The sequence below is a fragment of the Urtica dioica genome, chromosome 4, assembly GCF_054948205.1.
Source record: "Urtica dioica subsp. dioica isolate 48M chromosome 4, U.dioica_male_clone48M_v1_H2, whole genome shotgun sequence".
NCBI classification, from domain to species: Eukaryota; Viridiplantae; Streptophyta; class Magnoliopsida; order Rosales; family Urticaceae; genus Urtica; species Urtica dioica.
Genome location: NC_142759.1, coordinates 10310312 through 10334954, shown reverse-complemented (window position 1 = coordinate 10334954; position 24643 = coordinate 10310312). Strand labels below are relative to the sequence as shown.

General features: G+C 38.0%; 3 protein-coding genes and 1 long non-coding RNA gene across 5 annotated transcripts; 1 reads left to right on the top strand and 3 right to left on the bottom strand.

Annotated features, from left to right (window-relative positions):
- Nucleotides 1-9260: 9260 nt before the first annotated feature.
- LOC149400285 (uncharacterized) lies at nucleotides 9261-10252 on the bottom strand. Its single transcript, XM_089610408.1, has 3 exons — nucleotides 10050-10252; nucleotides 9806-9979; nucleotides 9261-9659 (listed from the first exon to the last, which is right to left on the bottom strand). Exons 1-3 carry the CDS (start codon nucleotides 10155-10157, stop codon nucleotides 9261-9263), a joined length of 681 nt encoding a protein of 226 aa, XP_089466534.1. The 5' UTR covers nucleotides 10158-10252.
- Nucleotides 10253-10513: 261 nt separating this feature from the next.
- LOC149400284 (uncharacterized) lies at nucleotides 10514-11339 on the bottom strand. Its single transcript, XR_016296821.1, has 3 exons — nucleotides 11236-11339; nucleotides 11091-11162; nucleotides 10514-10897 (listed from the first exon to the last, which is right to left on the bottom strand). It is a non-coding gene; the product is annotated as an uncharacterized LOC149400284 (long non-coding RNA).
- A 5953-nt stretch (nucleotides 11340-17292) lies between these two features.
- On the top strand, nucleotides 17293-19075 carry LOC149400283 (cytochrome b5-like). Of its 2 annotated transcripts, none has more exons than XM_089613468.1 (4): nucleotides 17293-17524; nucleotides 17624-17735; nucleotides 18468-18534; nucleotides 18608-19075. In XM_089613468.1, exons 2-4 carry the CDS (start codon nucleotides 17643-17645, stop codon nucleotides 18856-18858), a joined length of 411 nt encoding a protein of 136 aa, XP_089469594.1. In that variant the 5' UTR covers nucleotides 17293-17524; nucleotides 17624-17642; the 3' UTR covers nucleotides 18859-19075. The 2 variants fall into 2 exon arrangements, with proteins under 2 accessions (XP_089469594.1, XP_089469595.1); XM_089613469.1 differs by having other exon boundaries at nucleotides 17344-17524; nucleotides 17631-17735.
- A 3377-nt stretch (nucleotides 19076-22452) lies between these two features.
- On the bottom strand, nucleotides 22453-23321 carry LOC149400282 (uncharacterized). Its single transcript, XM_089610407.1, has 2 exons — nucleotides 22895-23321; nucleotides 22453-22775 (listed from the first exon to the last, which is right to left on the bottom strand). Exons 1-2 carry the CDS (start codon nucleotides 23319-23321, stop codon nucleotides 22489-22491), a joined length of 714 nt encoding a protein of 237 aa, XP_089466533.1. The 3' UTR covers nucleotides 22453-22488.
- Between the last annotated feature and the right edge of the window lie 1322 nt (nucleotides 23322-24643).

Here is a 24643-nt window from a genome sequence, read left to right as displayed (position 1 = left end):
AATCAGGAGTCTAGTGCAAATAACTATCAACTATGGCACAATAGGTTAGGACATCCTTCTGAGATTGTTGTAAAGAAAGTACTCAAGTCCTGTAACCTTGACAATATTAATAAAGACTCTCAGTTTGTGTGCTCATCTTGCTGTCTTGGTAAACTACATAAGTCACCTTTTCCAGTGTCTAACACAAAGCACACAACTCCTCTAGAGATGGTATACTCGGATATATGGGGTCCTGCACCTATGTTATCTAGTAGTGGCTATAAATATTACATTCACTTCATTGATAGCTACTCTAGGTATACCTGGATCTATATGCTGAAAAACAAATCGAAAGCCTTGGAAGCCTTTACTCTATTCAAGTCCCAGGCTGAACTTCAATTAGGTTTCAAGGTGAAGACTATACAAACTGATTGGGGTGGGGAGTATAGAGCCTACACACAATACCTAAACAAACATGGCATTCATCACCAGTTGTCTTGTCCTCACATCCATGAACAAAATGGCAGGTCTGAAAGGAAACATAGACACATAGTGGACTGTGGTCTAACTCTCTTAGCCAATCCCTCAATGCCTCTGAAATTCTGGGATGAAGCCTTTAGAACAGCAGTTTATCTCATCAATAGACTTCCCACTGTAGTGCTCAATTTTCAAACACCTCTCCTTACCTTATACAACAAGAAACCTGACTATACCACACTCAAAACCTTTGGTTGCTTGTGTTTTCCCTATCTCCGACCTTTCAACAAGCATAAGTTTGATTTTAGGTCCAATCCATGCACTTTCTTGGGATATAGTCTAAAGCACAAAGGATTTAAGTGTCTTAATGACAAAGGGAGACTGTTCATAGCACGTGATGTGGTGTTTAATGAGCTAGAATTTCCGTTTTCCAAGATTACTCAACCACTCACTAAAACACCACATGTTATTCCATCTGCTCCCTTACTTGTTTTACCACAGTTTCTAGAGCCATCAAAGTCATTACAGCCAAAGCCACGTGTTCCTTCGTCTGCAAGTCAATCATCCTCTTCACCTGTCATTTTCCCAAATCCTGATATTGTCCATCATGTCCCCAGTCCAGATAATGTCCAACCTGTCTCTAGTCCTGATGCAACACAGGGTGTGGTTAGAACTGATGATTCCATTGTGCATAGTCTCTTGCCTTCTTCTATTGCACAGGACCAGGATTTGGCAGCCTCAACCAGGGATTTGAACACTCATGCTATGACCACGCGATAAAAAAATGGCATTTTCAAACCTCGTGTGTTTCTGGCTTCAGTAGAGCCAAATACTGTTGCAGAAGCGATCTCAGATAGCACTTGGTACTTTGCTATGCAGACTGAGTTCACTGCTATAATGAAAAGCGGAACTTGGAGTCTTGTCAAGCTTCCGGAAGGTCGCAAGGCAATAGGGTGCAAGTGGGTGTTTAAGGTCAAACAAAACTCTGATGGCACTCTCAACAAGAACAAGGCACGCTTAGTGGCCAAGGGTTTCTCCCAGGTTGCAGGGTTTGACTTTACTGAAACTTTCAGTCCAGTGGCTAAGCACACGACAATCAGGATTGTCCTCACAATTGCACTAAGCAAGAGCTGGCAGGTGAGACAACTTGATATCAACAATGCGTTCCTTAATGGGGATCTTAAAGAAGAGGTGTACATGACTCAACCTGAGGGCTTCAAAGACTCGAGTGACTCATCTCTAGTGTGTCGTTTACACAAGTCTCTTTATGGCCTTAAACAGGCTCCAAGAGCTTGGTATGACAAACTAAGAACAGCTCTAGTTGAGTTTGGTTTTCAGTCCACAAAATGTGATCACTCTCTCTTCACACGCTTCACAGCAGGGTCAATCATCTATGTCCTAGTCTATGTAGATGACATCCTTGTTACTGGGAGTCATTCTCATGAGGTTCACAGTCTCATCACCAAGCTGAATGCCAAATTCTCTCTCAAGGACATGGGTGAGGTTGACTATTTTCTTGGTATTCAGGTCAAGAAAACAGCCTCTGGGTTTCATCTTTCTCAAACTAAGTATGTCCAAGACCTCCTTTGCAAGACCAAAATGCAATATGCTCGAGCCACGTCTGCTCCACTGTCGTCTGGAGTGACTCTTGCCACGTTTGGGAGTGATCCGGTGGCTGATCCGACTCTATATAGGAGCGTTGTTGGTGCTCTTCAATATGCAACTATCACAAGACCTGAGCTTGCCTACTCGGTCAATCGTGTGTCTCAGTTCATGCAGAATCCTCTTGAGGCTCATTGGAAAACTGTTAAACGGATCCTGCGTTACTTGGTTGGCACGTCAGACTATGGTCTTCACATGAAGTCGTGTCCTGAGTCTGATCTCCGGCTTGTTGGCTATAGCGATGCAGATTGGGGAGGTGATGGTGATGATAGACGATCTACTACAGGCTATTGTCTTTTTCTTGGACCAAACCTGATTTCGTGGCAGTCAAAGAAACAACACACTGTGTCTCGTTCCTCTACTGAGTCTGAATACCGGAGTCTAGCTGCTTTGACTTCTGAGATTTTGTGGGTCAAATCTTTACTCAGCGAGCTACATCTGTCCCAACCTGAGGTTCCTAAGGTCTGGTGTGACAATGTTAGCACAATTCACATGTCAGCCAATCCTGTGCTGCACGCCAGGACCAAGCACATTGAGCTTGATCTCTATTTTGTGAGGGATAAAGTTGTTAACAAGGAGATTGAGGTTAATCATGTGCCTTCAGCTGAGCAACTGGCTGATGTCTTCACGAAGGCTACGTCAGGTCCAAACTTTGGCAAAATGAGATCACGGCTGACAGTGGATTCTTTTCAAGTTCAAAATACTAGTGCCTAGTATTATGAACTTGAGGGAGGGTATTAGACTAGTTATTACTCAGCTACTCTGTATTTCTGTTAGCGTTAGTTTACTTACCGTCCTACGCACGTTATAATTGCCTGTACTATAAGTAGCCTCATTTCAGTTAATGAGAAGTTAGTCAGATCATTTCAGCCAAACACTATTCTCAGATCTGAACCTTTTTCTCTCCCTAGAAATCTTTCAGAGGATAATAATGTAATTGTGTATCAGGAGGGTTAAACGATTGTAGAAAAAGCTAGAATTCCTAGCTTTTAAGACTCACGTACGATTTTAGAAATCGCTTTTGAAATTTTTTCTACAGACTGTTTAACCAAACACTAAAAAACGGTTTAGTTTTTTGTAAAAACAAAAACAGCATAAAATAAGTTGTGCCAAACACACCCTATGTTTAAAATTGTCTACGTTGCTAGACTATTCTTTTTATTAATGGAAATGTGGATTTAAGTACTTTAAATTAAATTTATACGTATTTAAGAGATTCAAATCGCTCAGTAAAAAAGATTATTTATTAAGTAATATATGTACGCTTTGAGATTCAAAATGTCTTAGTGGTGTACATAAAACGTGTATCAGGATATATGTACGGTTAATTTTGCGGTTATATTAGCTTTGTTTGTTATGGTAAATTTGATTAGGAACTGATTTTTTTATTTTAAATATTGATTGAATATTTAAGAAGCCATATATTTAAGATAATTTATACTAAATAGGCCACTTGAAATTATTGTGATTAAGAAATAGCCCACCTTTAGTAGTAATCTTTAATAAGTAGCCATTTCAATTAATAAGGCAATTTTTATTTTAGTTTAGTTACTATTCTATTCTTTTCTTTTTAATAGTTTTCTTTTTAAACCGTCTGTTTTTACACATTGATACATTTTTCTTCTGATCTTATTGTGTTTGACTTTCTTTATATATACTTATCAAATTTTGAACATTTTTTGTTTCTTCTTATATATATATATATATATATTTAAAAACGCTCATTTTGATTTTAGCCAAATCTCTCTCTCTCTCTCTCTCTCTCTCTCTCTCTCTCTCTCTCTCTCTCTCTCTCTCTCTCTCTCTCTCTCTCTCGCAAATATAATCTAGTTGTGGATTTTGCGGCCAGCTTGCCTTTAAATCGTAAGGTATTCTTTTGTCTTAAGAGATTTGTTTTTTTGGTGGTCAATGTGTTTATCAATTAACAAACAAATTAATATGGTAACGGCTTGTGTGTATCAAATAATAAATAGTTTTCAATTAAAACATATATTAATGGCTGCGTTTGGTTCAGATTAAAAAGACCTATTTTTGTTTTTAGAAAAAAACTAAACTGCTTATATATTGTTTGGCAAAACTGATTTTACAAAAAACTTCAAAAGTGATTTTAGATTTTGTACATGAGATGGAAACGTTAGGATTTTTAGCTTTTAGAAAAAGTGTTTTTAAGTTGAGTATATAAATTACTGTAATATCCTTCTACAAAATATTATTTATATATATATATATGTATATAAATAAGCATATTAATAATTATTATTAACATGTCTATTTTAGTCTTTTTACTATAATATATTTATTTTACCAAACGCTAAATCAGTTTTTGTTACCAGCAACAACTGTTTAGATCAATTTAATTTACTTCGATTTGGTGAGCTATTTTCTTAAGTAAATTAAATTAACCTAACCAGCTAATTAATTTAGTTCGACCTGGTGCGCTATTTTTTTTAATAAAAATTTTAATAAAATAAAACTTTGGTTATTTTTTAAAAACAGGATGAGCTATTGAGCTACTGGCCTAATTATCCTTGTATTAACACACAAAAAGCAAATTACTTATAAAATAAAAATCCCAAAATTTCATAACACAAGCTAAGTTTTTTTTACACAAATAATTAACCAACTTTGTTTTTTCTATTTGTAAACAAATAAAATCCCATTTTTTTAAGGGCGAGAAAAGATCAGATTAATTCACGCAGAGTTAATCCGATTAACTTTCACAGTTAATTGGATTAACTATCATAGTTAATACGCATTGAACTTGCAACCTTCGAACGACCGGATCGGCGCATCCGCAAGACTCGTCGATGTTCGAGATAGTTTTCAGATGAGGATAGTAACAGATAATCGGCATAATCATCATAGTTAATCCGATTAACTATCACAGTTAATACGCAGACATGAACTTGCGACCTTCGAACGATCGGATCGGCGCAATTGTGAAACTCGCCGATGTTCGAAATCGTTTTTTAAAAGGTTCGTAGGAGTTAATAAGATTAGTTGTCACATTTAATCATATTAACTATCGCCGAACTGGACTTGCAGAAGTGAACGAGATAGGGAACACAAATTCATCCATGGCGACTCTGCCTCGGAAGTTATCCATCGGCGTCAAGCACGATCGGAGATGATGCTAGGTTGTCCCTCTCTCTCTCATCCCCATCCTCGCCGAAACCCTAGCCGAGGCCAGAGAACTTCTCGCCGAAATCTGCCGAAAAAGAACCAACAAATTCCTCTCTTCAAATCACCAGAGAAGAACCAGATCCGCCTCCCTCGGCCTTCCCTCCTCCGTCGGATCGGCTTCGTCGAGGAAGATCTACGTCGAAAACGTCCAGACGGACACACGGACGTAGTGAGATTCAGGGACTTCTTCATTAAAAATGATTTGTGAATTGTGAAGATCTGTTCACATGGGGGTTGGAGAAGAAAATGTTGATTTGAATAAATGGCATTATTGGGATTCTGATTAATGTTGGTTATTTTCCTAAATAAATTATTAATTTGACTATTACTTTAAAGGTACCTCTTTAAGTGGCTATTATGGTACAAATCTCTTTTTTTAACCAAAACAAAGCTGATTTTCACAAATAACAAATATATATGACCTGTGTTTATTAATTAAAAAACAAATTTTTAACAGAATTCAAAAAATATATTTAAGAGAATCGTTTGTTTTTAAACAAACAAAATCCCTAAGAAACATATGAATGAATGGGGTTTTAAGTGCCAAATTTTGAAAGTTTCCTCTTCCGTAGTTGATGCGTTTTAAGTTTTTTTATTTTTATTTTTAAAAAATCTTTGGTTACCGTTTGAATGAGATTTTTTTTTTTTTTTTGTTAAACTGGAATTATTTAGGGATTTTGACAGCAATAATACCATCTTGTTGTCACTTACCATATTTAGCCCAAAACCAATATTTTGACACATATGTTACTTTGACTAGGAAAGAGAAATAAAAATTTCCTCAATTACCCTCCCCTCAGATCTTCCTTCTTGCGCTCTCTCTCTCATCTTCACTCTCTCTTTCACGCTCTCTGAAAAAAAAAAAACCTCATTCACGCTCTCTCTCATCTTCACTCTCTCATTCACGCTCACTCTTCAATCGCTCACCCTCTTCAGCGTGGGTCCAAGTCTTCTCCGGCCACCGTCGTCAGATCTAGGTCGAGTGTCTTCTCCGGCCACCGTCGTCAGATCTGGGTCGAGTGTCTTCTCTGGCGTCAAATCTGGGTAAAAAGCTTGTTCTTCTAACAACTAAGAGCTATTTTTAGTGATTCCGTTCAGTTTGAACGTGTTCCAAAGGTTTTTTGAGTTTTTATTTCGCCAAAAATGGTGTTTGGAATTTCAGTGTTGAAATTTTCCAGGTGTCACGAAGTGGGTACAACCAGGCGTGTTGAACTTCGTGACACTAGTGTCACGAACTGGATTCACTTCGTGACACTAGTGTCATGAACTGGATGTTTTTCCATGTTAATAACCGTCTTTTAATACTCATTTCTAATACTGAGTGAACGTATACAGGTATGGCGGAAATATGTTTATATGCTAAGCATAGCGGGAAATGGGTAAAACCGGGCATATATCAAGAGGGTGGTACTCTTACGCTTTTACTTCCTACCAAATTGAATTACCAAAGTTTGATGCAAACATTGTATGCTCGGTTGAACGTGACCCCTGCAACGCATTCAATCAACGTCAAACATGAAGCTGACGGGCTCGTACCGCCAACCATAGACGACGACGAAAGTTTGCGATGTTATTTGTACTTGAGGAAGAACGAACCGAACCGGACGAAGTTGAATCTTGTACTTGAGATTAGTCCGGAGGCATTTCAGGATAAAAAAGCGGATGGCGCGTCTTCTCCACGGGTTGGATCCACTCCAACAGCAAACACAAGCGAGAGTGGATTTGGTTGCAATCGAAGCAGGATCATTCCAAACATGCCGAGTCCTATATCCGAGACACGTGAATGGGACGTACCAAGTCCGGAGGCTTTCGACAATGATACTGTTGGGTTGGATGACATGAATACTGTTAGCCAGGCAACACCCCAACCCAGAAGGTCTCCACCACCAGTTATTTTGTCAATAGAGGCTCCACCACAGACTCAACACCAGGAAGAGCCTCCTCTTCCACCACAGCCGCCAACTCGATCACAAAGAAAAGAGAATGTATCGAGCCAAGAGAATGGGGGGTGTTCGGTTACGGCTCCCGAATCAAATACATGTGTCGAGAGTAACGATATTGAGGTGTTGGATATTTTATCTCCGGTAAGAGTAAAAAAAAAGGATTATATGCAAACAAAGCGGCGTTGTTGAAGCATTTGCGGATGGATGCAATCAATAATCATTATCGGTTCAAAACGAAGAACTCATCTCCGCTCAAACTTCATGTCATTTGTGCGGGTAAAAATTGTGATTGGGCGGTCCGGGCAGTTAAGCTAAAGAACACGGATTGTTTTGAAATTAGAAGGTAAAATTTCACGACCTAAAAACTGATTTTATTTGAAATTTCATTTCTCTTCGTAGATGAATTGTTTTTGATCGTGTGTATGTGTTTATGGTTCAAGATATGATCCAAAACACACTTGTTCTGTGGAGGAAAGACAAAAAGGGCAACCGCAAGCTACTGCAGAGTTCGTTGGAGAGAGGGTGAAACACAAATTTATTGATCCAACTGTACATAGTTGTACCCCAAAGGAGATTCAGAGTTACATGCGAACAGAGGTTGGAGTCAATATTTCATACAGAAAAGCATGGAGGGCAAAAGAATGTGCAATACAATCCTTGTATGGGACTGATGATGACTCATATGCCTCTCTTGCAAAATACAAGTACATGTTAGAGCAAAAGAATCCAGGTTCTCTCATCGACCTAAAAACTGACTGTCATAAATATTTCATGTACTTTTTCGTTTCTTTGGCTCCGTTCAGAGAGGGATGGAAGTATTGTCGGCCTGTTGTAATTGTTGATGCAACCTTCTTGACAAACTATCACAAGGGCAGCATGTTTACGGCTTCCGCGATGGATGCAAATGAGCAAATATTCCCGCTTGCCTATGGTATTGGTGAGTCCGAAACTTCCAAGTCCTGGTTTTATTTCTTCAACAAACTTAAGGAAGCATTGGGGGAGAGGGATAACATGGTCATCGTATCCGACCGAAACACCGGAATCATTAACGCCGCGAAGAAAGTTTTTCCAAGAGCAGAACATGGTTTTTGCGCATACCACGTGAAGAATAACGTCAAGGCAAAATTCAAAAAACTTGGCAAGGAATTCAATTGGAAGTTCTACGGTGCAGCAAAAGCGTATACTATATTTGAATATCAAAAGTTTATGCGCATGTTGGACAAGGAAGACCCGTTGATACGTCCGTACCTTGTCAACGAAGTAGGAAATGAGAAGTGGGCACGTTGTTTTTTCAAGACATCAAGGTATACGATCATAACTTCAAACAACGCAGAGTCTTTGAATGCGTTAACGGTTAAAGCAAGATCATTTCCAATAGTGAAGTGCCTTGATTGGTTGAGGGAGAGAATGCAAGTTTGGTTCTACCAACGACGAGAAAAGGCGGCATCAACTCAAAGTGTGTTGTCAATGGAATATCATACCGAAATGTTAAAAAAACTTGCTGTCTCGGCAAATATGCAGGTTATAGTGTGTTTTTAATTTTTAAATTCTGTCACGAAATGACCCGAGTCCGTGTCACTTGTGTCACGGAGTGACTTCAGTCCGTGACACATGTGTCACGGAGTGAATCCACTTCGTGACACAAGTGTCACGGACTCGGGTCATTTCGTGACACATGTGTCACGGACTGAGTGGTTATGTTTAAACTTTTTTTTGCTTATGTTTTAGGTCCGGCCTTCTGCAGTATACGAATTCGAGGTTTTAGACACAGAAGGAACACCATGGGCAGTGAACTTGATTGATAAGACGTGCTCGTGTCGAGAATTTCAAACTGATCTATTTGTATGTGTCCATGCCATCGTCCTTCTTATTCTTGTCGTCTTTGTCCTGCTTATTTTTCTTGTCCCCGTCATCGTCCTTTTTCTTCTTGTCCTCGTCGTCTTTCTTCTTCTTCTCGTCTTCGTCGTCTTTCTTCTTCTTCTCTTCTTCGTCTTTCTTCTTCTCCTCCTCGTCTTCCTATTTCTTCTTCTTCTCCTCTTCTTCTTTCTTCTTATCCTCTTCTTCTTCTCTCTGCTTCTTCACTTCTTCTTCCCGCATTTTCTTCTCTTCTTCCTGCATTTTCTTCAGCTTCTCAACATATTCTTCTTCCTCTTTTTTTTTCTTTTCTTTTTCCGCTCTCCTCTTCGCCATCTCTTCTTCCCACTTCTTCAATTTGGCCGCTTTCTTCTCCCGGCGCTTCTTTTCTAACTGTAACTCGTTTCTCCAATCGTAGTACTGATCTAGTTCATCAAGAGCCACTCTGTAGCTCTTCACCGCGTCCAAAATTTCTTTTTTGAACTTCCTGTAGTCGTCTTGCATATAGCGGAAACGCTCGTCGAGATTTCCAACTGAGTTTTCGAGAGAGTCGAGCCGGGACTGTCCATGACCAAAATAACAAAGTAAGCTGGCTGACGAGTAAATCCAGTGCGTGACAGATGTGTCACAGAGTGGATTCATTCTGTGACAGATGTGTCACGGAGTGGATTCATTAAAATTAAAATAGAAACCCAAAATTGTGTTACCTCAACTGTCTGTGCTTGTGAATGGGACGGTTGTTGTGGTGGTTGTGGTGGTGGTGTTTCTGGTTGTGGGGCGTCTTTTTTGGGTTTCTTCTCCGAGCGTTTGTCCACCCCCGCTGCCGTCGTAGAAGGGGTTGCAACGCTTGAAGAAGTGTCGCCGATTCCGTGAAATTCAACCTATACGTGGGACAAGTTAACAAATGAGTGTGATCAATATTAAGTATGAATTAACCTACAAATTTATTACCTCATTGAAGTTGATTCCTCTCATGGCGGCATCCTGAACAAGTCCGATAGACTTCCACCGACGCATTATTGGCCGAGCTGTGGTGGAGACTTTCTCACAAACCCCCATGTTCGTCAGGAAAGGAAGACACTCGTACCCCCAAACCTGAAGCGGCTCGACGAATCCGGGGAGATGGAGCTTCCTTTTTTTTTACCTTGCTCCATTGGCTCGCCACCATTCTCCACAAACTTCCGGACTTCGCCGAGAAGGTAGTTCCACACCACGTTGCCCCATGGATGGCGACCGAATGTGTCCGTGTCCTCCACCGCCTTAATGAGCTCTACGCACGGTGTCCTGTTCTTCGCATCGTCCGCCAGGAGGACATTCAAGACGAAGTAAATTTTCAGGTAATTTACCTGAACTTCTGTCGGCCAATCTACGCTCGCCTCCAAGAATTGGTTGATCAAGTTCCGACTCAAATACTTCCCCGGGAAGAATTTTTTGAAGAGGCTGTCATTAGAAACAACCCCCTCGAACTTGAATTCCTCGTAGTCATCGACGACTTTGAGGAATGTGATCTCCTGGAAGTCTCTCTTCGTGAACTCCCGGACTTGGCCTCCAATCTCAATCAGAAGCCCGTCAGTGGTTTCGCCCTCGAAGCTCCCGGTCCTCAACACCAAGTGGCTTATAATCGCCGACGACCGGACTATTTTGGGTTGCCCCACGAACTGCCCAAAACATGATTGGGCGAATCCAGCTTGAGTCTCGGCGCTGCGGCCGAGTAAGAGAGCGAGGAAATTTTCCAATCCCCCGTGGAAGTTAAAGGAAAATCCTTCAACGTTGGACTCCGGTATAAACCGTCTCCACTCCTACACATATTAGTCAATGACATTATTAGTGAAACCATTATGCTTGAGTTCGTGACAGATGTGTCACGGACTCACCCACTTCGTGACGGATGTGTCACGGACTCGCTGACTTCGTGACACATCTGTCACGAAGTCATCGAGTCTGTGACACATCTGTCACGAACCAGGATCAAAATGAGTTTCTGACACTCACCTTTCGGGGAATAGCAGTTGTAGGACTCTCCAAGGCGGTCGCAACGCCCGATGACTCAGCCTTGTTTTTTGGCTATATCAAACACAAAACAAAATCAAATAGCTGCACATACATCTAATTAAGTCACTTCATTTTTATTCTATACCTTCTTTATCTTTGTTGGTGCGACGACGAACGCGTCGTCATCGTTGGAACGCTTGGACGGCGAAATTATTTTCCTTTTCGAAGCCGTCCTAGAACTTCTTCGAACGTTTGAGGCCTCCTTGACCTTGGTTATTTTAGACTTCGTCATTGAATATATAAAACCTGAAACAAATCAAGTCACCAATTTTCAACAACTTCAAGACCAAATACACGCACACACACACTCGCCAAACCCTAACATTGTTCAATCAAATATATACACGAGCACGAAACACACACAAACACACACATTCTCGGCCAAACACAATACACACAAACACCCAAACACAAATACACTCAAAGACAACACATTCTCGGCCAAACACAAATACACTCAAACACCCAAACACAAATACACTCAAACACCCAAACCCAAATACAATCAAACACCCAAATACAACACATTCTCGGCCAAACACAACAAACACTCGCCCAAACACCAAATACACTAAAACACCCAAAAAAAAATTTAGCCAAAAACCCTAAATCAAAAAAATTTTGAGCCAAAAACCCTAAATCATCAAACACTCGGCCGAAATAAATGAAATAGAGATACCCATACCTTTGAGTTATGCCTTGCGACCTGGAACGATGATGGAGGATCACTGTTTCGCTAGAGAATGTGTGAGGGAGAGAGAGAGAACGTGCGGACGATTTCTTTGAGCGAGAAAAAAATGGGGGGATCGTGCGAGAGAGACAGAGAGAAGATTAGGGATTTTTTTTTTTGGGAAAAATATGAAGAATACCCGGGAATGGCCGATTTTTTTGAGCGAGAAATAAATGGAGGGATCGTGCGAGAGAGAAGATGACGGGGGTTTTTTTTTTGGGAAAAAGATGAAGAATACCAGGGAAATGCCGACGTTTTTGAGCTTGAAAAGAATGGAGGGATCGTGCGAGAGAGAGAGAGAGAGAAGACGAGGGGTTCTTTTTTTTTGGGAATAAGATGAAAAATACCCGGGAATGGGTTTGCATGCGTTTAAAATATTTCTGAGGGTATACTTGTCTTTACACAATGGCTTAGGTATTACATGTGTCAGTTTTTTCATTTTGGGCTAAATATGGTAAGTGACAACAAGATGGTATTATTGCTGTCAAAATCCCAATTATTTATTGGGTTTCATTTACTCTTTCTTATTCTTTCAATTTAATTGGTCAAATCACTTTTAATGTCACAAATATCTAATATAGTGTAATAAATATTTTTATATTTATAATAAATAACTGATTTTGAAATTAAATCCAATATTTTAAAATCAATTTTTTTTTAGAATCCGAATTATTTTTGTATTCGTAAATATTAAGGATAAAGAAGACAGATCATTCTCATTAAATGAGTTCTTTGGCTATTCATTTAAAATTGGGTTATATAGCTAAATAGCCTCCCAGTTTAGACAGTTTTGGATTTAGCCAATATTTGATTAATTTCGTGTTAATAGCCAGCCCAATTTATTTACATAGATAAAAATACCAAAATAATCTCTCAACCGTTCCCGCCCATTAACCTCACGAAAATTAAAATCATTAAAAACAATATCTTCGGATAATAACTGCCGCAAATTAAAATCATTAAAATAATTAAACTCTGTAATTAAACCACAGATACACGCAATCTTCTTCTCCTTCTTCTCTTCTCGCTCGGACCAAACATCATCATCTTCTCCTTCTTCTCTTCTGCGCGCGGCCACCAGCACCAGCCCGAGCCCGAGCTTCTCTTCCTCGCGCGCGCCATCCCGCTGAGACCGAGCGCCGCCGTCTTCTTCTCCTTCTTCTCTTCTGCGCGCGGCCACCAGCACCAGCCCGAGCCCGAGCTTCTCTTCCTCGTGCACGCCATCCCGCTGAGACCGAGCGCCGTCGTCTTCTTCTCCTTCTTCTCTTCTGCGCACGGCCACCAGCACCAACCCGAGCTTCTCTTCCTCGCGCGCGCCATCCCGCTGCGACCGAGCGCCGCCGCAAGCCGCCGAGCGCGCCGCCGACGAAGGGTTACCGGAGAATTTCAGGAATTTCAGCGTTTTTTTATGTTTTTTAATTTTTATTTTTTATGTCGTGGTTTGTTTAATAAGTTCAAAGTTGATGAATTTTATTTCAGTTCAAGATATTGCTTTCCTTTATAACCTGGGAATCAAGTTCATTCTTGTTCCTGGAACGCATGTGCAAATCGACAAGCTTCTTGCTGAGAGAAGTTTATGGTTTTTTTTTAATACAGTATGTTCGTGTAAATAGATATCATATTTACAGTATGTTCGTGTAAATAGAAATCATATTTACAGTGTATTCGTGTAAATACGAACCTTATTTACAGTATATTCACTGTAAATACAAAGCCTATTTACAGTATACTCGTGTAAATAAACTGAAAAAATTCTGGAAATATTTTGGGCACGAAAATTCTGGAAATTATGAATATATGGAAGACAAAATAATATCAATGAATGAAGAATATATATACAGATTTTATCCATAATGAATTGTAACGAAAATAGAAACTAATTACCTAAAGTCAACGCTGAAAATTTCCAAATACATAACAATTAATGGCTGAGAACTTTCAAAATCTGCTCAAAATTCAAATTTCAAATTTGAAAACTTCCCTATTCGGTTTCAATATTTAATTCGAAATTTAAAAAAATGCCTAATTAAAATAGCGTAAGGACAAAAAGGTAAAACTAATTCAATTAATAAGTTGCCACGTAAGCAAGATGGCTATTTACGGGAAATTAACGAAAAGTTGGCTAAAACCAAATTGCTAGTGTTTTAGATGGCTAAACAGCTAATTATTTGTTTAAAATTATATAAACTATGGCTAATTGTTAATAGACCTAACTTAAGAATGCTATTTTGCTCTGTTGCCCTATATTTAATGACTTATATTTATTTAAGTTTTTATTATAAATCGTAAATACGAGTAAACGTGGGCCATGGTCCACTTTTTGTGTTGCATTAATTTTATATTCATGAAAACGTTACATATGGGCAAAATTATTTTTATACAATTAATTTTTATTAACGACTATTGTATAAAATTTATAAAACATTGACTATTTATCAAAATATATGTTTTTACGTGGCTAATTAATTAGCAACACAACCCTTATTTTTAATCACAAACTGCATATATGAGTTATGGTTCTCAATATACTGTCGGTTACCAACGGTAAGAAAACAACTATATATCGGTTGTGTAACGTTTCTAGGATCGTCTCGTCTCCAGACGCCTCTCAGAGACGTTCTCGTTTACAAAATGGTTAGAACGATTGTTTCCCCTCTAAAAGACCGTCTGTGTTTTTCCAAATGGAGGGACGAGGTTGTTTTGTTATCAAATGGAAGAAAGCCATATGTTTCCCTTATGGGCTTATACATCCTCAAACATGAGTTCAAGTTCAAAGCACTTAAAAAAAAAATTATTACTAACGGGGTTAAACGAAAAAAGAAAAGGTCTGACATAATTTTTTTGGAACAAAATAAGGCATATATAAATTTATAACATTACAAAAAATTTATGGAAGTAATTTTGTTTTTGGAAATATAATATAGAGGAAATTATTCTAATATATATATATATATATATATATATATATATATATATATATATTATATATAAATTGATATATTTAATATTTTATTTTATAGAATATATCAATCAGTATCTGATATAGCGATAAATTTGGATCAGTGAAAATCGGATATCGGTATTAAAATGATTATAGCTTAACATTTGGTATCCCATATATATACCCAGTAAAATTGGATTCGCAATATCACTAGTCTTGACTACTTATTTTTCACTTTGTATTATTTTATGATATGTTATTATGAAAACCTGCTTTTGTTCTCTCCTAGATTTGTCTTACGCACTTTGCCAATTTGAACGTGATAGTAGCTTTGATTTGTTGTGATAGGATTAGTGTATCGGTGATCAAACCGATCACACCTTGTTTACATATGTCGCTGGTTTAAGAATTGCACTCTTATCTTTCTCACTGTTTGATCTCAGTCCTAGCTGGGGTAACTATTTTCTCACATGATTTCGTATAGTACTCATTTGGGATTTTGTTTTTCCACGTGTTTTCTTTAGTTAGAGATTTGCTTCAACTCATCATTGTGCAATTTAATGGGTAGATTCGTATTAGAGTTATAGGATGAGAATTTTCTTTAAAAAAGAATCGTAACTGCGAGGAGACGAAAAAAAATAAGGAGGAGAGCTTTGCAAATCATTTGGATCTTTGGGATGCCTTCAACTCAAATTTAATAGCGTTGATCAACATCTTGATTCAGCAATCGATATATATATTCAATTGACATAATTATGAGACGGCTAAGGAAGTTTGAGATTATTTGAAAAGGTCGTATACATGTCTAATTTTGTAAAACAATATCAGTTTGACATTGAGATTCGGACTCTTCAGCAGAATAACATATTAGCACTCGATTTCTTTTTTTTATTCAGATGTCTTATATGTAGGATCCTCTTGCTTTTAAAAATTACGGGTATAAATTCGCCTTTTACCTTACTCGGAGAAATGTAAACCGTCTAGTTTAGCTCTTTCCGATGAATTTGAAGGTCTTTGTGATCTGCACCGCAGCCCACATATATCAAATAATAATAAAAAAAAGCCCAATATAGAAACTCAATGGCCGTGGCCCCTACTTTTAATAGAATTTTTTAACACATTAAATGCACGATAAAGCTGAATAAATTTGACTTCTATTATCAAAAATCAACTTTCAACTATAAACCGCTTTTTATATTGGGTCAAGCGAACTTAAGCTTTTGTAAAATAGTCATAGTTTGTCAACTATAAGCAAATTAGTCAAAGTAATCTAGGTTGGATTAAATTTAATCCCAACGAACTATAAAGACAGAATGTAAGGTTTACGGCTGGATTAAAATTAATCGAGACATGATTAAAAATCGTAGTACTCTCGATTGGCTATTTTGCTATATCTAATGAAGACAAGATTAAAATTAATGAAGGCAGGATTAAATTTAATGACAATCTGGAAAATCCAACAGATCCAGCCGTGCATCAGATTTGACACCGGAGACGAGGATCTGAAGCAGAACCGAAACATCTCCTTCTTCGGCGAAGCAGGTCCTCGACGCTCGCGATGTTCCCGATAGCTCCGACGGCGGCGGCGGAACCCGATCGCTGCGGGAGAAGACTCGACGGTCTTAGGGCACCTTCTTCGAAGACGATTCTCGGAGCAACGTCGTCACCGGAGGCGGCGATGACGGAGACGGCGAGGGCGGCGAGATCGCGGAGGGAGTGGTGGTCGAGGAGGATGAAGCCGATTCCGCCGATGAGGACGAAGTCGATTCCCCCGGCGGCGAGAGTGAAGCTGATTCCGTCGATGAGGACGAAGCCGATTCAATCCTGATTAAAGTTTTTGAGAGATGGCTATTTTACCAAACAAATGAAACTATGGCTATTTTGCAAAAACCATAGTTTGAATTGGCTATTTTATACCATTTTTTTTTTATATTTTATAACTTTTTTTTAAAGGGAGCTATGTATGCATCATAGGGGCTAAATGTTCACCTAATTGTGTGTGTGCTGTGCGTGTGTGTGTGTTTATTTTTTATTTTTATTTTTTATAATGTGTGTATTTTTGTTTGTGCGTGTTGTTTTTTTATATTTTATTTTATGGAAAAGACAGAAGTAAATTAAGCTGCCAACATTGTAGCTATAACCACAAAATGCAACAAAAAAAAAAAGCTGAAGAAATGCACGCTGACGTTGCAGAATCTTAAGTGTGTGTATATATATTAACGGAAGAATCTCAAGTATTTAGTATTCTGCTTTATTGGGCATTAAAACATCTTGTGAATTTGTGACTCAATTCATGCCTATCATTTATGAAAAAATAAAATAATCTCGGAAAAATGAAATATATGTATGAAAAACCTGAAAAACTAAAAGTAATCGTTTCCATGCCAGCAAACCTAACTCGAAAAACTGAAATTGAGTCCTTGCGTTTTGTCAAAATAAATCAAGTGGAAGGTATTTATTAAAATAATATCCTTCCCGATCCACTATTCGTCTTAGGAAAAAGTGACAGTATACATGACATGATTTTACAATAAAAATTGGGGAAAACGTGAGTCCAAATTAGTAGGCTATACTCTCTTACATCTCTCTTTTTTTCCCCTACAAATACTGGGAAAGAACCCCAGAGAGAGAGAGAGAGAGAGAGAGAGAGAGAGATCTTTGAGATTTCATATTCTCTTTCATATTTGGTCTCATCTCACCATTGTAAGTACACCAATGAAAAATCCGTAAATCTGATCCAACAAATAATTTTGATTTTGTTTTTTATTTTTATGTTTGTGTATGTGTTGACTTTATGTGAAGAGAACAGAGTGCAAAGAATATGGATTCAGATCGCCAAGGCCAATTAATTCACTTTGATGAGGTGGCCAAGCACAACCACAAGCTAGACTGTTGGATTATAATTTCCGGCAAGGTCAGATCTTTGTTCCTTTTTCTTTTCAATCCGTAAATTGATTCAGACTCCTAGTTGTGCTGGTGTTTTTACAAACAATTACCTTTTGGTTTTCAAGTCAAATCTGATGTGTGGCTCTAGTTGCTTTCTCATTGAATATACCATAAAGACCAAAAGTTAGAGTTTATTTTTTTGGTGGGGTGTGATTGGGCATAGTTGAAGTTTTCTTGGCAGTTTCATATATTTTGAATCACCAAAAACTTGCTCGAGAGAGAAATCTAGGAACTAGGTAATTAATCAAGGATTGGTTAACACAAACCTGTTGTGATTTTGATTGTTTTTCAATTTGATATTTAGAATGGTTTTTTCAACTGCTTTTCAATGTTTACAGCTCTTGCTCAGTTGAAATTAGCAGAGAAAATTATGCACTACAATATATCTCATGAACTCTGTTTTAAATGATAAAGAACTATTAGCGACTATCAATAAAAGAAGACTCGGCAATTTATCATGACTCATGACCCATGAGACTATCTGCAGAATAAACTCTTCTATTTTATGTTTTTATAATTATTGTAAAGAAGCTCTATATTATTCCAATACGAGGACACAGTACACAATCTTCCCATGACACCGTATTTATTATAGGGAATGACTTTTTTGTGTCCAACAAAATTCAACCAACTTTAACGAATAGCCTTTCCATAAATTTCATTTCAATAATTAATCATCATTTTTTTTCAAGTGGTTCAGGTCTATAATGTGACCCAATTTCTGGAGGAACACCCCGGCGGCGACGAAGTCTTGCTATTAGCGGCAGGTAATTACTATATTTAAAATTGTACAAAAGTAATAAATATTGTTACTTAACAATGGACTTAATTACTATACAGAGAGAGACGCGACGGAAGATTTCGAGGACGTGGGACACAGTGACACGGCGAGGGAGATGATGGTGAAGTACCTTGTGGGCGATATCGACATCACCACTCTGCCGGAGAGGCCCAACTACAGGCCCAACTTACAGGCCCAATTTCAGGCCCAGGACTCCTCAGGCGGCTTTGCCAAGATCTTGCAGTTTTTGTTGCCCTTGTTGCTCGTCGCCATTGCCTTGGGATATCAATTCTACAACAAAAATAACTAACTAGACTTCTTCTTTGTTTGGTTGGTTGGTTTACTTGTCTCTTTTTTTTGGGTCCAATATACGACATGTTAACAAGGGCTGAATTTGGAGTATGCATGTCCTTTTCTTCTTTATTTTCAAGCGAAAAAAAAAAAAAAACGTTTTTATTGTTTGTGGTTTTTCATGTAAAACTCTGTAAGCACAAGATGGGTTAATACATGCAGTCTTGTCCTCAAAATAGCATTTCTTTTAGTAAGTAAAATAAATATGTCAAGAAAATGCATTTCTTTTGGCTATAGAAAATCGTACATGAATATTACCATTTCAACACCACTTTACCAAAATCAACCATAAAAAAAATATTTATGGATCTAAGTTATGAAAAGAATGTAATACTTTTAATGAAATCACTCACGAAAATAAATAAGAGAATTCGTGATCAGGTTGATCACGAAATCTTGAATCCCATGACTGATTTGTCACAATTTTTTTAATTTTTGTGATCACTTGATCACAAATTACGACCAATTGATTTTGTGATTGGTTTCATTAAAGATATTACAGCCTTTTCACAACTCAATTACTAATAAATTCGTAAAGATTTGTTTTATTGTTGATTTTGGTAAACTGGTGATAAAATGGTAATATTTATATAAATATCTCAAAAAATGAAAAGTTTGAAGTATTTTCATAGTTTCGTGGGAGAAAAGAATTCATAAACGTTTTGAGGGAGATTGCCAAACTAGAATAACAAAAGTTTGACCCTGATTAGCACTCAAATATCAAGTAAATTAAATGCATTTCCATTCTCTTAAATATAGAAGAAAGCTATGAATTACTTTACTTATAAAGGCTATATATGTTATTGTGCCTGGTTACAAGAAAAAAAAATCTAGTATTTTCATACTTTGAGGGAGACAAAATATTGAAGGATAATTTGTAAGGACATTATTAGACTAATATGGAGTTTATCTTCTTAAATAGATGGTGAGGAAAATCAAAATATCAAGAATTCACACCCGGTGGCACCGAAGGTTTCACGGAATTTGATCCAACTCCTCAACCTCAATTTCCTTACTAATGTCCCATTTTTCAAGTTTTATCCCCGTGTAATGTTTCCCCACACTATTTTTCACCACCCATTCAAATCCCACCACCACCCGACCATTTGTCACACGAAGGCTATGTCCCACAAATGACACACCAATTTGAAGATCCACAAAATTATCGAGATGAAGATGAAGACGACGATGACACAATTCAATCTCCATCCAACAACGAAGAGGTGGATGAATAGGAGGATGTTGTGGATGATGAAGAGCAACCTCCTATCAACGTAATCCAACCCCGACAACAATCCATCCCAAAAACTCAACACACACAAGAAGAGGATGAAGTCCGACCACAAACAAAGTTTCACAAGAGGACTCGATCCGAAATGTGGAAATATTTTGAACGTTGCCTCAACCCCGATTCACAAAAGTGTGGAAAGTGTAACATTTGGGGTGAAATGGTCTCCGCCGACAACAAAAAGCATGGGACAGAAATGTTGATCTCCCACCACCGCAACTGTGCAAAATCTCATGGCATCTACCAAAATCAAGTAAGAAATTTCAACTCCCTAGACCATAGAAGAAAATCTATTAGATATGTAATTGGTTTGGATTTACCTTTGAGTCTTATAGAATCCGTTTCTTATCTAGACTATATTGGTTATTTTGTTCCAAATGAGCATATGGTTTCTAGACATACAATAAGGCGTGACATTTTGAAATATTTTGAAGAAGAAAAAAATAAACTAAAAGAAATTATTTCTTCGGAGTCTTTTTCCATAGCCTTAACATCCGATATATGGGCAGGGAGGTCTAAAATTGACTTTGTTAGTGTTGTTGTTCATAACATTGGTGAAGTATGACATTCCAACCGCGAATCCTTTTCCTTGGCAAAGAAGTTCATCTACTAGAGGAGCCACCGCTTTCCGACTAATGCGACAACTTAGCGGTCAACTTTCTCCGCAATCATCTCCGAATGCAAGAAACTCAAACTCGAATGCTGAGATCAACATCTACAACTCAACCCGACTGGCAGCAATGGATGATGATAACATAGACCTCTTGAAGTGGTGGAAAGAACATGAAAATGTGTTTACGATATTGTCCAAGATGGTACGTGACATCCTAACTATCCCGTCTCCACCGTGTCTTCTGAAGCCACTTTTAGTAGCGCAAGGCGAATTCTTGAAGACCAACGTGCAAGCTAATATCCCGAAATGGTTGAGGCGCTCACAATTAGAAAAGATTGGTATAAGCCGAGAAGTGAATACGAGAAGAATTTGAGATGGCCGAATTCCTCGAGCAATTTTCAAATGTCTATGTCAATTTGAATAAGGAAATTTGAATCTCGGTCTCTTGTAATTTTCATTTGGAACTTTGTCTTTTGTATTTTTTTCATTTGAAACATTGTCCTTTTTATTTTTCATTTGAACTTTGTATTTCTCATTTAAAACCGTTTTCATTAATCAAAGTTATGTTATTCATATTATTTCTCATTTGATACTTTTAATTTTTATTTTTTATTAAATTTTTTAATTTTTGTCATTATTTTCAAATTTACCCAAAACTACAAAGTATTTTCAGAAAAATTCCTTAATATAACATTAAAAATAATTGTGTTAAAAAAATATGAAATTCCATATTCCAGTCCAATTCTTTTTGAAAAATAAAATTTGAAATCCATAAAAAGTTCGATTAGAATATCTCATCCCATAAAAAATTGGTAAACATTTTCATGGAATTTGGACAATTTGAACTTCAAATGCTTAGGATTGCTCGGTGCTTAATTTTACTTATATTACTACATGTGTGCTTACTTTCAATTTTATACTTTTTTTTTTTCTTTTTTTTTTCATCCAAACAAGAATGAAAAGACACGATGGATTTTTTTTTTTTTTTTTAATACTGCTATTTATCCCTACTCACGATTTTGAACGATCCCGTCAGGGTTTGACAAGTGGCCAATTTTAAACAGTTTATCACTTTGGATGGGAAAATTCGTGAGTCGTAAATCGTGCCAAAAATCATTTCCTTTTTTTTTCCTTCTTTTTTTAAGAATTCACACGGTCAACTATTTTTAATCCTTTAAATTTGACGTTATAAACAAATGTCAGTTGTAGGAGTTTGATTTGACATTTACTGTTAACTGTTAAGTAGAGCTGTAGAAGTAATGAATGGATTTTTCGGCTGGAGATTATTTTAGTGAAGTCGAGATTCCCAATAAAGGCCAAAAGAATTACAGAAAAATTAATATAATTAGAGAAAATGCCGGTAAAAATACCTATTGTTTTCGTGTACATCCATTTTGCTACTTAAACTTTTTTTCCGCGGAAAAACTACCTAATGTCTTGTGTTTGTGTTGCCGTTACTACAAGCACCGTTTTTATGGTCAAAAGTTCACAGAAATCCACGTGTATTTTGTAATTATTTATTTGTAAATAGAATGAGAAATTAAATACATGAAAAACAAATAAATTGAATTAAAGAGGATTCTTATTAGAATAACGAGCATAAAAACATCGACGAACATAAATTCTCAAATCAGAGTTGCAGATCTCAGAGTTTCTTGTGGAAATCAGACTAGAGCAGAGCAAGTATTTCAGCGAACGAACCTGAAAGCGAATGACGAACTCTTCCTCTTTATCGACATATAAATCGTTGAATTTTTCAAGCTCTTCGTTGAGAATCCTGACGAACCAGTGTTGGAGGTTGTTGTTGTTGTTGTTTCCGGTGGTGGTGGGGCCGAGATCGTCGCCGCGAGGATCGGAGCTGTGGCCGGAAATTTCTTGAGGAATTTCTTGAAGGGTTTGTAGCAAAGGAATTTGTCCCTCCATTCCGGTAGGGTTTCTTCGAGGTGGGTCGTGAATTCCTTTCCGAATTTCATTCCTTCACAACGACCACAAAAAATTGAAAGAATAAATCCAATTCTCAAATTAAGGATTGAGAGAGACGTGATAGTTAGTTGTGTTTGGGTAGACAAAATAGTTAGTTTTGTTTGACCCAACTACACCGCTTCTTGTGGGTGGTCTGCGAATCATCCGGGAGAGACTCCGGGCCTCTGTCGGAGACGACGCTCCTCGTCCTCGACACGTAAGCCTTCCTCCGGCTCCCGGTGTTGAATGACCGGACAAGCCGCCCCGTCGAAGCCCTGCTATGGAACAACTCTGCCGAGGCATCCGACGAGCACGACGCGTTTAGCGAGAGGTTCGAGTGCAAAATCTGCTCATGCCCACGCAGAAGCAAAGGTACGCTCGAGGGCGAAGAAGAGCCTTGCCTATGGTGGGTCTTCTTCTTCTCCTCCTCTTCTCCGCTCGGCGATTTCTCGGTTTTTCTCGGGCTATTCGGGGTTGGCTTTCGGGCACTTCCCCAAGTCCCGGCTTTGTTCCCGGCCGGCCCGAGAACCGGCCTTGACTCAGACTCGGCCACGTTCATCGACCTCACTCTTGGAGCTCCTGACAATTCGATGGGAAACCAAGCCAAGCTTCGAGTCTTTTCCAATTTTATCTCAAAGTTTCTATCTTTTCTTTATGGGTAATCAAATGTTCACCATCAACATTGACTTTTTACTCACTAAACCCACTGTAAGCTCAAGTTCAATGATGGAAGCTCAAGAAAACTGAAGTCGCAGTGGTTCTAAATTTGTTGGTTTCCATTCGCCGACCTCTCAACTGTCTTTCTAAATTTGTTTTTCATGTATTTAATTTCTCATTCTATTTACAAATAAATAATTACAAAATACACTCTACAAAATACACGTGGACTTCCGTTAACTTTTGATCATAAAAACGGTGCTTGTAGTAACGGCAACACAAAAACAAGACATTAGGTAGTTTTTCCGCGAAAAAACAAGTTTAGGTAGCAAAATGGATGTACACGAAAACAATAGGTATTTTTACCGGTATTTCCTCATATAATTAAGCTTCTTATGACATATGATTTTTGTCACGAGTGATGAATGATCCGACTTCCCCCACCAAAAGTGATAAATAACAAAAACTGTTTAAAATTATTCCACTTGTCACACACTCAGTGGATCGTTAAAAATCGGACCCGTGACAAATAGCATTACTCTTTAAACTACTAACATGGGACGTGCCTGCAAGAGGAATTCAGGCAAATAATTTTATGAAAACCTGGATAGGGATGGCAACGGGTACGGGTAAAGCCGGGTACACCTATTCCGTTACCCGTACCCGCTATAATTTTTTATCCGTTACCCGGACCCGTTTACCCGGATTTTGAGACGGGCCGGGTAACGGGGATACCCGCCGGATAAGCGGGTTAAAAATATTGGACCCGTTACCCGTTTATCCGGTTTAAAAAAAGGGTAGCGGGTCGGGTAGACCCGCTTACCCGTTTACCCGTTTATCAAATAAAAATCCATCAACAATATAAAGTTTAAAAATAATAAAATTTAGGTGAAAAATATCAAAGTGCTACTACAATATAAAGAACATTAAAATTCAAAATAAATAAATAAATAATACAAAAGAAGTCTTCATTGCAAATTGATCATCTTCATTGTAAATTTGGTCATCTTCATTGTAACATATAAAAATTTATTATCTTTTTAAATATTTAAAAGTTAACGGGTCGGGTCCCGGGTAACCGGGTACGGGATGACTATTCCGTTACCCGTACCCGGACCCGTTAAAACCTTAACGGGTATTACCCGTTTACCCGTTTACCCAAAAAGAACGGGTATTACCCGACCCGAATAAATCGGGTAACGGGCCGGAACGCGGGTAACGGGT

What these genes read in the sequence shown, in the direction of transcription:
- LOC149400285 (XM_089610408.1), bottom strand. Translation starts at nt 10,157, where the DNA reads ATGGGGGTTTGTGAGAAAGTCTCCACCACAGCTCGGCCAATAATGCGT. An exon ending in GAGGAATCAACTTCAATGAG is followed by an intron (nt 9,980 to 10,049) that starts GTAATAAATTTG and finishes TCCCACGTATAG; the next exon opens with GTTGAATTTCACGGAATCGG. An exon ending in CACAAGCACAGACAGTTGAG is followed by an intron (nt 9,660 to 9,805) that starts GTAACACAATTT and finishes GGTCATGGACAG; the next exon opens with TCCCGGCTCGACTCTCTCGA.
- LOC149400283 (XM_089613468.1), top strand. Translation starts at nt 17,643, where the DNA reads ATGGATTCAGATCGCCAAGGCCAATTAATTCACTTTGATGAGGTGGCC. An exon ending in GGATTATAATTTCCGGCAAG is followed by an intron (nt 17,736 to 18,467) that starts GTCAGATCTTTG and finishes CAAGTGGTTCAG; the next exon opens with GTCTATAATGTGACCCAATT. An exon ending in AGTCTTGCTATTAGCGGCAG is followed by an intron (nt 18,535 to 18,607) that starts GTAATTACTATA and finishes ATTACTATACAG; the next exon opens with AGAGAGACGCGACGGAAGAT.
- LOC149400282 (XM_089610407.1), bottom strand. Translation starts at nt 23,321, where the DNA reads ATGAACGTGGCCGAGTCTGAGTCAAGGCCGGTTCTCGGGCCGGCCGGG. An exon ending in CACCCACAAGAAGCGGTGTA is followed by an intron (nt 22,776 to 22,894) that starts GTTGGGTCAAAC and finishes GTCGTTGTGAAG; the next exon opens with GAATGAAATTCGGAAAGGAA.